The 15,649-nt window shown below is 51.2% G+C and overlaps 1 protein-coding gene across 1 annotated transcript in view; it reads right to left on the bottom strand.

Annotated features, from left to right (window-relative positions):
• RCSD1 (RCSD domain containing 1) overlaps positions 1–15,649 on the bottom strand; it is a 65,596-nt gene that overhangs the window by 15,851 nt on the left and 34,096 nt on the right. Inside the window, exons 3-4 of the mRNA XM_007172462.2 lie at positions 3,343–3,444; positions 2,077–2,166 (exon numbers count right to left, since the gene is read on the bottom strand). Of these exons, the coding sequence (XP_007172524.2) occupies positions 2,077–2,166; positions 3,343–3,444 (192 nt within the window). The remainder of the gene's footprint in view (positions 1–2,076; positions 2,167–3,342; positions 3,445–15,649) is intronic.

Below are 15,649 nucleotides of genomic sequence, written 5' to 3'. Positions count from 1 at the left end.
CTCTATATGTATGTATATATGTCCATATATGATATTCCTATAATGTCTAGAATAATGACCAGATTTTTCAGATGGAACTGTTTTCCAGCCCTTCTGTGGGCAGGCAAGGCAGGCTCAGTGGCCATATTAAACACTCTTTTGGGTGGGTCCTCCAGAGAGGGGCAACTCCAGGATACCCTGTCGGCAGGGGCTGGCTCCACCGTCTCAGGCCTGTGCAGGCATAGGGAGGGGGCAGGGATGAAGAAGGGATGGGAAGACCCTCTCCGGCACTGTGCATTGGGAACCGAGGGGTAGCCTTCCCAGGCCCCCAAGGCTCCCGGCTCTAGGGCTCCTGCAGGCTGTGCCATGGGGGTCCAGAAGGAGAACTGTGGGCAGCAGCCTCCACAATTTTCTAACCCAGCCAGACAGAGCCGGCTGCTCATTTTATTTTTATGTGAATTTCAAGCTCATGACAAAAAGTCACTGATCTCTGGAAGCAACGTCCTTCCCACGTGCAAGCAGCCTGTCACTCCTCGCAGGACCTTCCCTCTTAAATCCACCCTCCCATTCATCCAGCCCTTGGCTATTACATGCCATTTAGCTGCTGGTGGTGCCCCATGGGATGGAACATGTAAATGTATTTCTCCCAGAGCCGCTGAACTCCCTCCACTTTTATCCGGCCCCCATCATGTCGGGTTAGTGTTCTTGTCCCATTTTACAAAAAAGGAAGCAGGCGCAGCTCAGTGACTTCTCTGGGGCTGAGTCCAGGTCATCAGGGGGCAGCCTCACGGTAGGCACCTAGTGGCCACGGCCTCAGCCTATTGCCTAACACAGGCTCCAAGCCCTCAGGGCGAAGGTCACAGGAGAAGTTCACCCTCAGTAAAGAGAAGTTGTTGGTATGGTTTTGGTCGGAATGTTGGCTGATGACCCCACGAAGCCCCAGAATCATGATGTCAGCACCTGAGGAGACCCCAACAAAAACGTAGTGTTTTTTAAACTGGGCTTCTTGGGGCATTCTCATCCTAGAAGACCCCTGTCCAGTTTTGGGGAGTATTCTCAGAGCATATGTGGGGCCCCACCCCCTTCCCACTTGGTTGAGAGCAGCTCTGAGTTTCTGCTTTATCTGATGGGCTTCTGCTTATATGCCTTGGGTTGACAAAAAGGTTGGAAAACCGTTGATCGACTCCAAATGTTTCACTTTATAAATGAGAAAATGTAGACACCAAGGGCCTTGCCCAAGTCCACATGGCTATCCAGTGTCTGTCGTCAGGATGTTGGCCCCCAAAAAAGGAAGCGGGGGGAAGAGGTTATCACAGTTGGGGTGTGGGAATTGGACTGTCTTTGGCTTGCTGCTCTATTTTGGGGTTGGCCTCCCAGGCCGGACAAGAAAACATGCTAATCCATTTCTGGCGGGGACCACGACCACAGTGAAGGTTCATGGTTTCCTGGGAGGGTGTGGACAAGTTGCTCTTACAGCTACAATTAGATAAATAAGGGTAGGTGAACATGTAGGCTGGGAATCCATTGCTGGCTATGATCTATGATACCAGAGCCTTTATTACGTTGGTAACATTGGCTATTTATATCTGAGGGCAATGAGGCCTCCTGTGTGCTCTGGTTCTCTTTCAGTGATCCAGAACAATAGCCAGCCTTTTCAAGATACCACAGAAACCCGAGACTCTCTCACACTGCAGTTCTGCTTTATGTGAGTGCAGCCCTCTTTCCAGATGCCTTGCATACATGGAAGATCGTATCAGTCAGACCTGGGAGTCAAACATGACTTTCATGACTCCTGAATCTGGTGTGGTAATACTCTATGGACCCATTCTCTTGGCTGAAATGCTCAGGCTTGAAAAACAGTGCTCCTGTCCTTGAAAACCATAAAGGAGGCTCAGTAAGAGGGAGTAGGAAGGGACCTCGTTTTCAAAGTAAAGGATTCAGGAAGCGTTAAGGAGAGTCACCCCTGAATCTGAAATGGAGAAATTCCCTGCACAGGTTTCAAGTCTAAAAGTGTGAATTGCATGCCTCTTCCTATAGAAAGGAGAAAGAAAATCCATAACCAGCTTCCTCTGAGCCCCCAGCAACAGCAGCACTTACCTCTTCACCATTCTGGCCCAGCTCTACCCTGGGAGGGAACAGAGAGAGGGAGCAGGGCGGTTTCCTTCTTGTTGGTTTACTGGCTGGTGTCTAGGGGGAGGGCGACAGACAGACACACAGAGAGAAAAAGAGAGAGAGCTAATCAGGCAACAGGGAGGAAGAGGAAGGAAGTAGAAACTGGTTTTAGGAATGTTTAGGGATGTCTGGTGGAGAAAAGAATGAAGGGAGGGATTGCATGTCTTTGCGACTGACCATTAACTTTATAAATTCATTCTAGTGAACTGTCTACCCATTCTGACTTTCAGGCTCTCTAGTCCTTTTCAGACTCTCCCAGTCCTTTCCTGCTGGAGCATCCTCTTTTACTCGTGATTCACTGGCCTGCCTGAAGCAACCTCTCACAATGACACCCACACCCAGCTTCTAAGCACTGCCAGCACCTTAGATCAATACTATCTCCTTCACCCTTTATGACATTCCTATCGTGTCTGAAATTATGGACCGATTATTCAGATGGGAAAATAAAAACACAAAACAACATACCTAAAAAAGCATGACAGTACCTAAAAAAGCATGACAATTACACTCTCGTTTGTCCCAAGGGGCCACGATAAACCTCCCCTCACACTGGGGTTCCCTTCCCTCATTTCACTTCTAAGGAGCTCCTCAGACTGTAGGGCTCAAGAAAATCTAGCCCAAATCTCTCCAATGCTGCAATGCCCCATTTGACACTGTCCTCTCCAGCAGGATTCTAGAATCCACTGGTCACCGGATCCCTTTCCTTCCTGATCCCTGGCTTCCTATCTGAATGTGCTTCCCTTTCCGTCCTCTCTTTCTTCCCAGTTCTCCTTTTGTAATCCACCCTTGCTCCGGATTCCTAAGCTTTCTATGCTCCGGGGAGGAGCCTGGTGTGGGGACTTCTTTATTCTGAAGCAGTCCAGGCCTGGCACAGCTGGGCAAGATCTAAGTCTCTATCAGTGGACGACTGAGGTGGACAAGCCCCGGGTTCCAGACCCCCGTCTCTAACAGCAGGGCTTTCAGCTCTCAGCCCTCCTGGCCAGAGCGTAAGCCTCACTCTGGTGGGGAACGGTCCTGCCCAGGCCCAGCAGCATGGCGACATTCCTCACATTCAGAGAGACCCCTCTCTGGCTTCTCTTCCTAATTTGGTAATTACCAGGCCTCCTCCCTCCCTCTCCTCTGGGCCTGACCCAGACTTCCCCTTCCTCCAGCCCCCTCCCAGGAGAGGGGCTCTGAAGCCTCCTGACTCACCTCCTTTGCGGCGGCTGCCTGCTCCCTGAATCGCCCGGCCAGCTGGGCCACCGAGGGGGGCGCCGAGTTGTCCACATTGGCATTGGTCTCTGCCGGCCTCTCCTGGCAAACCAAGGGGAAGCCGAAGTTAACCAGCAGATATGCACTCGGCACTGCTGAGCATCGGCACCGGGTGCCACACGAGGTGCTGGCTATGCGGCCGCAAGCAGGGACGCGGCGACAGTGAGGTCTTTTCTCAGCGTTTTGCAATTGACTCCTGCATTCAAAGACTTAAAAAACTCCGTTCAGTCAACTGCATTTAGTGAATGTTTATAGTGTCCTTGGCCCTGGGTGTGGCTCTGGGGATCTGGAAAGGAATAAAGCTTGGTGCTGCCCTGGGGGTGGAGGTTGGAGCACCCAGGGATCTGGGAGGCAGGACAAGGCCGGGTTCCTCATCCCATGGAGACCCAGCCCAGAGAGGGCTCTATCGGTGACAGCGTCTTCCCGTTGTCACATGAGGCTTCGAAAACTGTAGGCTGGCAAAATGCACTGGAGAGAGAGGCCTGTAAGTGTATCCAATGGGATGAGCAAACGTCTTTGATTGAACTTTTATTTATTTATTTATTTATTTTGGCTGCGACGGGTCTTCGTTGCTGCGCACGGGCTTTCTCTAGTTGCTGCGAGCGGAGGCTACTCTTCGTTGTGGTGCGCGGGCTTCTCATTGCGGTGGCTTCTTTTGTTGCAGAGCATGGGCTCTAGGGCACGCGGGCTCCGTAGTTGTCGCTCTAGAGCGCAGGCTCAGTAGTTGTGGCTCATGGGCTTAGTTGCTCCGCGGCATGTGGGATCTTCCCGGACCAGGGCTCGAACCCGTGTCCCCTGCATTGGCAGGTGGATTCTTAACCTCTGTGCCACCAGGGAAGCCCCTTGATTGAACTTTTGACAAGTATTTTTGTGTCTTGTTTCTCCTACTTAATTGAGTGCCTTGGGCATAGAAATGTTCAGAAAATATTCAAATAACACGAGAGTCAAGTAGCATGGCAATGAGAACCAGACTATCTGGATTCGACCGCTGAGTCGCTCCATCTCCCTAGCTCAGTGACCTTGGGCAAATGATTTTACCTTTCTGTACCTTGACAGGGATAACAGTAGCACATCACTCACAAGGTTGTTCTGTGGATTAAATGATTGACTATACATCTAAAGTGTGGGGACAAGGCCTAGGACGTAATAAGAGCTTTAGAAGGGTTACTATTACTACGGGCAACGGGGTCCTTCCTTCCAAGAACCCTGCGATGACTTCAGTTATAGGGATTTGCATATTGCATTACTGTTCTCTACAGTGTCCTCACTGAGAGAGGCTCGCTCACCCCTTTTACTGTTCTGTTCCTTTTTGCTGTGAGCTTTCTGCAAACTGGTTACCAGCTGGTTTCCATGCCCCTGCTCTACCACCAATGCAACCATTGGTTTCCTGTGGCCTTCCCTCCCCCAAGGTGCCTCTAGGCCCCCTGAAGAGGCCAAGATGTACCCTGGCCACTGTGCACTCCCATGTGCCATTTGTCGCCAAGACTCACACGGTGAGTCAGTGAGCACTGGAAACGGCCCCCTCACTCCTGCCTTGTTTCATGCGGCCTATGGGACCACACGGTTTTAATAATGTTTTTTTTTAAAATAAATTTATTTATTTATTTATTTATTTATTTATGGCTGTGTTGGGTCTTCGTTTCTGTGCGAGGACTTTCTCCAGTTGCGGCGAGCGGGGTCCACTCTTCATCGCGGTGCGCGGGCCTCTCACCATCGCGGCCTCTCTTGTTGCAGAGCACAGGCTCCAGACGCGCAGGCTCAGTAGTTGTGGCTCACGGGCCCAGTTGCTCCGCGGCATGTGGGATCCTCCCTAGACCAGGGCTCGAACCCGTGTCCCCTGCATTGGCAGGCAGACTCTCAACCACTGCGCCACCAGGGAAGCCCTAATAATGTTTTTTAAATGTCCAGTCTCAGAGACATTCGGCTTTGGTTTTTGGTGACCATGATGATGGCGTTTCGTACACAGACCGCAAACTCCATCTCCACTCCCTCTGCTCACGTCTAGCCTGAAACTGGGAGGATCTGGGTAGCAGTTTGCCCGAGAAAGTCCATTTCTGTCTTTCCACGGGGCTCATGGCCTACAAAGACCAAGCATGCTCCGCTCCAGCTGCAAGCTTGCATCCCTGTACACCACACACACACACACACACACACACTTCCTAGGCCCTCCTTTTTGCGCTAAAAGTGTCTCCAAGGTTTCTTACTTGGGTGCTCCCTCCAAAGGAAACGTCGCTGGTCACACCGTGACGCTGCCCCTGGAGCAGGGAAGGCGCGCACGGCCGCCCCCCACCGCCTCGCGTGAAGTTACATGGGGGCCAAGCTTTGTGAAGGGGCCTTTGCTTAGAGACAGGAAAGAACTGCTGCGGCCACGGACCTTCGGATCTGCGAACAGGCTGCTCTGGAGGAAAAGACAGGTCTCTCTTTACTGTTTCCTGCTGTAAGTCAAGTTTATTCTCATTCCGGCCTAAACATCAGATGCTGATTTCACATAAAGATGCAAAAGGATTCACCTCTCTTCAAGATGCCAGAGCTCCCGACAGCGCTGGGGCGCGCGGGGAGCCCAGTGCCCGCTCTGATTAGTGCCCTACATGTGTCACGCTGGGCGTGGTCACAGGCGAACATCTTGTCCTCGTGATTAATTAATTGAGCTGCTCTTGGCAAAGATGCTGGGCCCATCAGTTTGTCCATCTGTCTAACTTCCTGCCCCCATAACAGCTCAGTCTCTCTGTCCGTTGCTATATACTGCTCGGGTCCTGCTGACAGTGTACTTTACCCTCGGCCCCAAAGGCGCCAATCACTGGCGGTGCAGGAAGATACATTCCAGATAAAAATAGAGCCATACAGGAATCAGAAACTCCTCCCTAACTTCCCTGTCTCAAAACCAGGCTTGGCAAGGGGCGAGAGAACGACAAGCCTTCTGGAAGCATTTAGGGCTTAAAAGCTGGGTTGAAGGAAAGATTATAATACGTCCGAATTTGTCTTCCTGGAGCCCAGTGAATGGGTATTCTTTAGAATGTCTGTGGACTCCAGAGCTTGCTGAAGCCTGGCAAATCCGCTCACTACCAGCACCTCTCCAGATGCTTCTCATCCTATGTTGCAGAAGAATGACTGATTGTTGCCTCCTCTCAGATGGGCACATCGAAGCCCAGAGAGGGCAAGTAGCTTAGCCAGAATCACAGAGGAGAAGCCAGACAGAATAATCTGTGAAACACTTGACTCCCACCGCCTGATAATCCAGCAATGGACATCAGTTAAGTAGCCTAATTTGTGAAGGTGCTTTGAAAACTGTAAAGCGATATATAAATAGTGAAACTATTATAAGCCACTGGGTTACGCAGGTACAGCAGAAGAAGCATGGCTTTGGGCATGGACAGGCACCGTGGCTCAGCCTGTTTGAGGCTTTGCCTGGATTTCTGCCTTGTAATTCTAGCAGGTACCACTAGTGACCTCCTCCAGTGGTTCAATATCACACCACCTTGGCCCCAAGCAGGTGAAAGTCTCCTTCCGTAGCTCGCTTGCATGTGTTCTCTGTCTTTCTCTCTCTCTCTCTGTCTCAGCCCTGAGGCTGGTTTGGTAAGGTCTTGCTCCCACCTTGACTGTTCTTAGATCTGAGAATGACTTCAATGTCCCTTCCTAGTCCCCAACTTTCCTGGGAACTCACCCCCCAACCCAGCCTCTCTGGGACTTAGAGTTCTTTCTCTGTTCCAAAGATGTCCATTAAGTGTTGAACATAGAGCCGGGAACACAGAAAGTCCTCCTCGAAGGGTGCTTTCTTCCCCTCCCCCCATCCAACCCGGTTGTGATGTCTGGGCCTGGGCACCTGCTCCCAGAGTCACTGATACCCTAAACTCACCCCTCTCTCGCCTGCATCCACATTCCGGGTCTTGGTCACTGTTTTGACCTCAGCTGGTCCTTTCTTCTTGGGGCCAGTTTCCACATCTTAAATCTGTTTTCTGAACTCATCCCCCTTTGTGTCCTGCTTTAGTTGACCCTCGTCTTTACAGATTGCAGTCCCCCTGACCCTATTCCATCTTCCTGGGCCCAGATCTCGCTTACCAAGCCCTCACTGCCACCGTTCCAGCCTGGCTCTGCCAGCAAGCTTGGAAACCACTCCTGTGGTTCCTGTGACTTTGCCGAGGCCAGAAGAAAATCACCTCTGGTGTTTATTTTCTGTTTCTATGGGACTTTCTTCTGAGAACTGAGGAGCCCCTGTGTCTGGACAGCAGGGAACTTCCCCCTCACTGTTGCCATGCTGAGTAAATACCATTTGGATGCTGCTGGCCATCCACATAGTGGAACCTTTGTGTACAGGCCTAAACTGGGCTCTACGTGCCTCCCTGGCTCTGCCCCTGTTTCTCCATCCTCCTCCTTGGTCCAAGGTCTAAGTATCTACCAGTCTCAGGGCCACGGGTTAGGGAAACAAGGCACCAGGGGAGGCCTCCTCATCTATAGCTTGGGGGAGAAGCTGTGAGAGGGCTCTGCCTGGGGGCCGAGGAACCCCTGCTCTTAGCTAAAAGGAAGACTGTCTTGCTCACCAGAGACAGGCAAGACAAGCCAGAGCCTCAAAGTATAAGGTATGCTTGCTTCTTTGCTCTTCTAGAACTGTAGTGGATTTTAAGACCACTGACCCCCTTCCAATATAACCATACTTAAACCATCATTTGAAAAGGAACAACAGACAGCCTCTTTGGGATGCCACAATGATTCCAGGGTCTTCCTTTACACTTACCTTACCTTTAACTCTTCAATTCCCCCCAGTGTTTAACCATTACCACCCGGGGACGATGGAAAGGACAATGGACTAGGAACCAGGTTGGCCCGTTTGACTTACCTACCTACTTAGAACAGCTGCTATCGGGGAGGCACTGTCCTTACAGCACTTGATACATTTTCTACCACTCTCACAACACCTCTTCTAGAACAGAAAATGGCCCAGAGTTGCTAACTCAGTCTTCAAGTTAGTAAGTGCAGCACCAGCGTTATCTGGATTCCGAAGATCTCTTTCCACACGGACATGCTATATTAACTCTTGACTTTCACTGCAAGAGTCATCTTATTCAGTCTCTCATCAGTGAACATTGTTGTCCTAGGCCCTGCGGTACAGCAGTGAACAAGACAGAGTTCTTGCCCTTAAGGAGTTGCTACTCCAGCAAGGGTGGCAAACAGTAGACACAGAGGCAGATAAACAAGTAAGATGACGTGTTAAACGCCATGAAAAAGAGGAAATAGGGCACTTTATCTATGGGGGTACGGGCAGACATCTCTGAGAAGGGGTCATGTGAGTTGAATTCCAGCTGGGGAAAAGATGGGAAGAAAACTGTTCTGAGCAGAAGGCACAGAGAGGAACAAAGGCTAAGGGACAGAGAAAAAGAGAGGTGTGGCAGGGACCTGTTGCATCCAGGAGAGAGGAGGAGAGACAAAGGATGAGAGGCAATCTGGGGCCCACTGCGTGAGGCCCCGAGGACCATGGCAAGCAGTCTGGTTTTTTTCTTTTTCTTTAGGTTTTTTATTTTATTTTAGGAAGTGAAATGAACAACACTCGTTCCGGAAGGAGGAAATCAGCAGTTTGTATTTTATTCATCTGGAGGGTTTCGAGGAGGGAGGTGGCCTGAGCTACACATCAAAAGGCTGTCTGTGGAGGATGGATGAGAGTGGAAGCAGAGAGACCAGGAGGACGGTTCTGGCGGTGCTCCAGCTGAGCAGCGATGGTGGAGTGCACCAGGCTTGTAGCAGCAGATGGTGAGAGGGGGTGGATGTGGAGGTAGGACAGCTAGGAATTACTGATGCACTGGGCGTGGGAAGTAAGGGAAATAGGGCAATCAAGGATGACTCCCAGATGTTTGACGTGGACAACAGGATGCATGGGGGTATTTTTTCCTGGGTCGGGGAAGGCTTGTTGGAGACAGAGATGTGGGTGAGGGTATATGGGGAGTGAACAGCTCTTTCTTTCTTGGTCATGAACGTTTAAAATGTCTATTAGACATCCACGTTGAGATGCAGTGGAGGGAGTTGAATATATACCCAAGTCTTGAGTTCAGGGGAGGTGTCCAGGCTGGAAACAAAACTTTGAGAGTCACTAGATAGAGACAGTATTTGAAGTCACAGGACGGTATAAAACCAGGAAATATAGAACAGGGAAGGGGAGAGGTCCAAAGACCGAACTCCTTATTAGCTGTGTCTCCTTATTAGCACTGAGCTGCCTTTCACTCACAAAGGTGAGAGGACCGCTCCTGTTATCCCAGTGGGAGCCTTACAGACATTTCGGTGCAGATTGCCGCCAGGATGGGTCAAGGCCAGAAGAGTTCTTTGGCTTAGATGATAGAGGATGAAACCCTGGAATGCCACGGGAAGGAATAAACCTCGTGTCCTGCATCTGTGCTGTTGGGTCATGTATTCATCACTTCTTGAACATCTGTAGACACTGCAGGAGGCACTGGGATAGCAGTGATTGGGGGAATGGGGGTGGTGGCGTGGAGAGGAGGTGAAAAAGAAGAACGACAACTAGACAAGGCAGAAGAGAAACAGGTACACGTGAACGCTGATCGACTATTTCACATAAGACCAAAAAGGTCCCAAATATCCCCTACCTACCCACTTGTCGGCTTTAAGAATCTGAAAATGGCAGGTCCTTGGCCTCTGTGATTCTCTCCCAAGGAAAAACCCAGATAGGATGCTCTGCTCACACAACGGATCCAGGGCCATGCCCCGGGTACAATGTCCCTCCGTGGGACCTCCAGTGCTTCCCACTCCCTCCCTGGACGTGGTGCTGCAGCCCAGCGGCCTGGACAGGGTTCAGCAGCCCTCAGTCACTGGACGCCGGCCTGACCGCTTCGGTGGTTTTAGAAGCAGGGTAGCCCGCAACCTCAGATGCCCGGCCGGCCAGCCAGGTGGCGTCAGCGGGTTTGGTAGCGGTGGCACAGGCGGGGTTAGCGTCCAGGTACATCCCCAGGTAACAGCAGGGACAACAGAGAAATGGGAGGGAGATGTTCACTCTGAATGTCATGGTAGTGTAGGACCTTATCAATGAAATCTCAGCGATGACGTATGTGAAATTTCTCTGTGAAACCTGTTAACTGTTGTATAAGCGTAAGGATAAAAATTTATTTTGAGTCTGATGGGGTTGTGGGTGCACGGGGACGATATGACAGGAGTGGAAAGAACAGCTAATTCAGAATCAGATCTGGGTTTCAGTCTTGGCTCTGATGTATACTGGGGTGGACCTTTCTGAGCCTCAGGATTCTTGTTGGTACATGAGACTATTAACATCCATCAGCCTTTGCCCCAACCCAAATTGCAACATGTCCCCTGAAGTCTGGAGGCTACACCACCCTTCTCCCATGGCCAGCAGGAGGTAGCCAATATCCCCAGAGTCCCCACAAGATTCAGAATCAGCCCTGTCTGTGCCAGGTGTAGTGCACAGATGATGGGGTTATGGTGCTGTATTTGGGGCAGGAGAGCACAGAGCTCAGGCTTCGAGCCAGACTGCCTGGGTTCAAAGCCAGGCTCTGCATATACTCGTTCTGTGGCCTTGGACAAGTTGCCTAACTTGTTTGTGTCTCAGTTTCTATTTGTAAAATGGGGAGAATACACCAAGGGATGCCCAGGGTCTCATCTAGTCTACCCTTGCCCTTCCATTCTCTCTGGGGCACAGGTCTCCCAGAGAGAGCCCCAGCTGGCTAGGTTGTGCTCCCTGCTGCTTCCTGCCACTCTTAGCTCAGGAGTGGGCCGTCACGAGTCAGCCACTGGTGGGCTACACTTAACAGGCACTTAACAGACACTCCATTCCTGAGCTCTCAGACCAGCCCAGAGAAACTGATGTGCGTACTAACTAGCAATTAAAAAAATAATAAAGCTAAGTTTAATTGTATGGCTTTTAGGGTCATGACCTAGGTCATGTCCCCTCTTCCTTCTCCTCTACTGTTCCATCTCTGTTCCTCCTTCTTCATCTGATTATGGTTATTGCTATTATTTTATATGCTCTCCTGCCACCTAATTCAGGGAACTCTCAGAGGCTTGCCGGTAAGGACGCTGGCTAAGTCCTGAGCATGGACTTGGAGCCCTTTCTCGTGCCACCTTGGTCAAGTCACATGAGCTAGTGAAGCCTCAGCTTCCTCATCAGTACAATGGGAACAGCACCTGCCTTGCCTTCCTCCTGGGATAGTTGTGAGGCTCTAAGGACACAGTGAATGATAGCACACTGGAGGAGAGGTACCCAAAGATGGGCAGGAATGGATACTGTCTGCACCCCTTAGTTTACGGCCTACTGGGGAACAGGGGCAATTAAGCAAGTATTTAAAGTATGATGGGTCAGCCAGTGTGGAAGGCAGAATAATAGCCCCCAAAGATGTCCACATCCGAATCCTGGAACCTGTGGATATGTTAGGTTACGTGGCAAAGGGGAAGTAAGGGTACAGGTGGAATTAAGGTTGCTAATCAGCTGACCTTAAAATAGAGAGATTATGCTGGATTATCCAAGTGGGCCCCATGCAATCCAAAGGTTTCTTAAAAGTGGTAGAGGATGGCAAAGGAGTCAGTGTCAGGGTGGTGGGATGTGAGAAAGACTTGACCCACTATCGCTGGCTTTGAAGATGGAGAAAGAGGCCACGAGCCAGAATGCAGGCAGCCTCTAGAAGCTGGAAAAGGCAAGGAAGCGGTCTCTCCCCCTGAGCCTCTAGAAGAAAGGCAGCCCTGCTAACACCTTGATTTTAGTCCCAGTGAGATCTGTTTTGAACTTCTGACCTCCGGAACTGTAAGATCATAAATTTATGTTATTTCAGCTGCAAAGTTTGTGGTCATTTGTTGCACTGGCCATAGGAAACTAAAGCAGTCAGCAAGTACTGCTGAGCACCCACTAAGGGCTCTGAGCTCTGGGGAGGTAGTGCTAAAGGAGAGAGAGTCCCCACTCTCACTGGAGCTCAAGTTCCAGGGGACAGACAGGCTGTGAACAAATAAGCAAGTGCATGTGTAGTACGTGGTTACTGCTAGGTGCCACGTCAAAGGAGGCCTCCCCGAGGAGAAGCAGAGGGAGGTGACATTGAGTTCAGGATGCTGTGACTGGAGAAGGACAGGGTGACAAGCACAGCAGGGGCACCCAACCTGGCCAGAGGCATCCAGGAGGGCTTCCAGGAGGAACCACCAACCTGGCCAAGCTTGAAGGGTGGGCAGAGTTGGTCACGCTCCCGCTGAGGGAGCTGCACGTGAAGGTTGCAAGGCCAGGGGCATCTCAGGGAACTACTAGAAGTCCCTAAGCCTGGTACAGGGCGTGCGGCATGAGGGGCAAGATGAGGCTGCAGAGGAAACAGAGGCCAGAGCAGGCAGGGCCCTCTAAGCTGGGACCCTGTTCTTAGGGCCATGCAAAGTCATTGGAGGGATTTTAGCAAAAGAGTAAAACCACTGGATTTATTTTGATGGTCCCTTTGGCTGCAGTGGGGGTGGGGAGACCAGTTCAGAGGCCACTGCTGTTGTCATGAAAGGTAAAAAAATGAGCAAATTGACAACCCACTGCCGCCTATGGAGTCTTAACCACTGAACCGCAGGGGAGTCCCTTCTACTGCCTCGTACGGAGGGTGGATCCTGGCCCCCAAAAGTCCTTTCACTGAGCGGAGCCTCCTGTTGGGTCCGGATCTGCCAAGGGAGCTGGGAAGAAGAGTGTAGAGGACAACAGGAGGGGACGGGGCAGCTGAGACCCTGAGGAGTGGACAGGGTCAGCCACTTGTGGGGGAAATGGCCACTATGAAAGAAACCTCTGATGATGGGGTGGCCAAAAGGGTTTTGATGAACAGGAGCCTCTGGTCACTGATTTACAATTGTTAGCTGTGTCGTATCATTATGATCACCTCCTGCAATCTGCAAACCCTCAGTGGAAGTTCTACTGAAAGCAGCAGCTTTTTATTTGTGGGTGCTTTTGAAAGGGGTACTGTGAGAATCAAAAGTGTCTATGGCCCACCATTGGTAAAGGAATGCCTTCAGCACGAAGAGGTTATTGATTCAACCATTCAGTAGATATTAATGAGCCCTACACATGCCAGGGATTCCCAGGGTGTTTAGGTCTACTAGGCTTATAGGAGAATGGAGAACAAGGATTCAGTAGAGGCAGAAAACTGGGACCAAGGGTGACCATGAGCAGATAAGTCCATCTGGGAATTAGTAACTATCTTAAGGATGGCTTAGACATAGGGTTGGAGCCAACACTCTGTAGATCTCTGGAGTCTGTGAGACTAGACAGAATGGTGGCCTGAACTGGGGTAGGGTCCATGGGGATGAAGAACATTACTAGGACTTAAAAGCAACTTAGGGGCTTCCCTGGTGGCGCAGTGGTTAACAATCCGCCTGCCAATGCCGGGGACACGGGTTGGAGCCCTGGTCCGGGAAGATCCCACATGCCGACGAGCAACTAAGCCCGTGAGCCACAACTACTGAGCACGCGGGCCACAACTTCTGAAGCCCATGTGCTTAGAGCCTGTGCTCCGCAACAAGAGAAGCCACCGCAAGTGAGAAGCCCGTGCACTGCGACGAAGAGCAGCCCCTGCTCGCTGCAACTAGAGAAAGCCCGCGCAGCAACGAAGACCCAACGCAGCCAAAAATAAATAAATAAATAAAATTAAAAAAAAAAAAAAAGCAACTTAGGAGAAGGATTGACTGGAAGTGGTGACCGACCAGCTAGGTGCAGGGGGGAGCCAAGACGCTGCCCAGGTTTCTGGCTCTGTCTGCCGGGTGGACAGGGGTACCATCCACAGAGACGGCGAGCCCCGGGGAGAGCATGGCTGGGGAGAGAGAGGCAAGAGGTGGCGAGAGAAGGGAAAGATGCCCAGAAGGGGTGAGTGAACAGAGCAGAGGGTCCAGGACAGACCCTTGAAAGACCTGCTTGGGATTTCTGGAGTCAGATGAACCTGGGTTTGAAACTTGGCTCCTGTTACAAGGTGATGGCCGAGTCTGAAGACAGGCCGGGTGAGTGGAGGCTGGGAAGGAGATGGAGACGGTGCTGGGACGAGGAGGCAGAAGCAGCGACCTCGCGGTCCAGGCGGCGCACGCACAGCCGTCTTCCTCTTCTCCTTCCTCCCCCCACCAGTGGACGTGCAGGGGGGGAGGATCAAACTCAACCCTGTCAGTCTGGCAGCCTCAGAGCAGCTAATTTTTTTTTTCGTTCTCTTTTTGTTCTTTTTAGGGCAAAGGGGAAGAGCGTGGAAGAAGTGCTTCTGCATAGTTAGCATAGGTGATGCAGAGGGATTCACTCACCTAGGCCAACAAGTGAATCTACAATCTGTTTGGCTCTTCAAAGAGAGTCCAGAGACTCCTGTCACGTACTCTCTTGTGCTGGTTAGTCCTGTAATAAACCTGATTTCACCGCAAGCCCCTCTGACTCCTGGGTTTTGCTGCAGTCAGAGGCCCCCCCCAAGAATATCCTTCCCTGGGGGCCATTTCTGCCTCCCAAACAGGAGTGACAGTGAGTGTGTCCTGAGGTCTGGGACATTTGTCCTTCGTGCCACAGCAGAAAGCCCAGGCATACCTTCTAAGATTAGAACAAGTCGCCCAAGGACCAGGGCCTGCCTCCCAGTCAGCTGCAGCCTCTCCTGTTACAGCGGCTCCTCTTCACTCCCCTCCCCTCCTCCCTTGCAGTCTGGAGCTGGACTCTTAGCAGGAAGCCCCTTGGGATGCTCTGTGGGTTGTGTTTTGCCCTGGGCAGGGTGCGGTGCTGGGTCCCCTGCTCCTTTTTCTTTTACCACATCTTGGATTCATTCATTCATTCATTCATTCTTCCTGTACTCCAGGCCCTGCACGAGGATATAGCTACGAACAAGATGATACAGACCCTTTTCATGATGTAAGTTACAGTCTAGTGAGGGTAACTGTTCAACAACCATCATTATTTTTTATCCCAGTTTATTGTTTATTAGGGCGATAAATGTTGCAGAGGAAAGGACTAGGAAAGCAAGTGACAGGGGACCCGCCCCAAAGATGTTCCGTTTAAACTGAGATGTGAAAGATAAGTAGAAGTGATCCAAGCAAAGTGTGTGTGGTAGGGAAGGGAGCGGGGGGGGGGGGGGGGGGGGGGGCGGGCAGCCAAGGGCATTCCAAGTAGAGTTTACACAAAGGCCTGGAAGTGAGAAGAGCAGGAGGGGTTTGAGGACAATAAAAGAAGGCCAGCGAATGTGGCCGGAACTCAGGGAGCTTATCAAATACCCAGGGTTTGCAAGCTTCTTTCTTTCCACTGTAAGCACCATCCCCTAACCCATTCCCATATGAAATG

The sequence above is a fragment of the Balaenoptera acutorostrata genome, chromosome 1 (assembly GCF_949987535.1).
Source record: "Balaenoptera acutorostrata chromosome 1, mBalAcu1.1, whole genome shotgun sequence".
In the NCBI taxonomy this organism is placed as follows: domain Eukaryota; kingdom Metazoa; phylum Chordata; class Mammalia; order Artiodactyla; family Balaenopteridae; genus Balaenoptera; species Balaenoptera acutorostrata.
The sequence above is the reverse complement of the archived record's forward strand: the minus strand, read 5'-3'. Positions and strand labels throughout refer to the sequence as shown.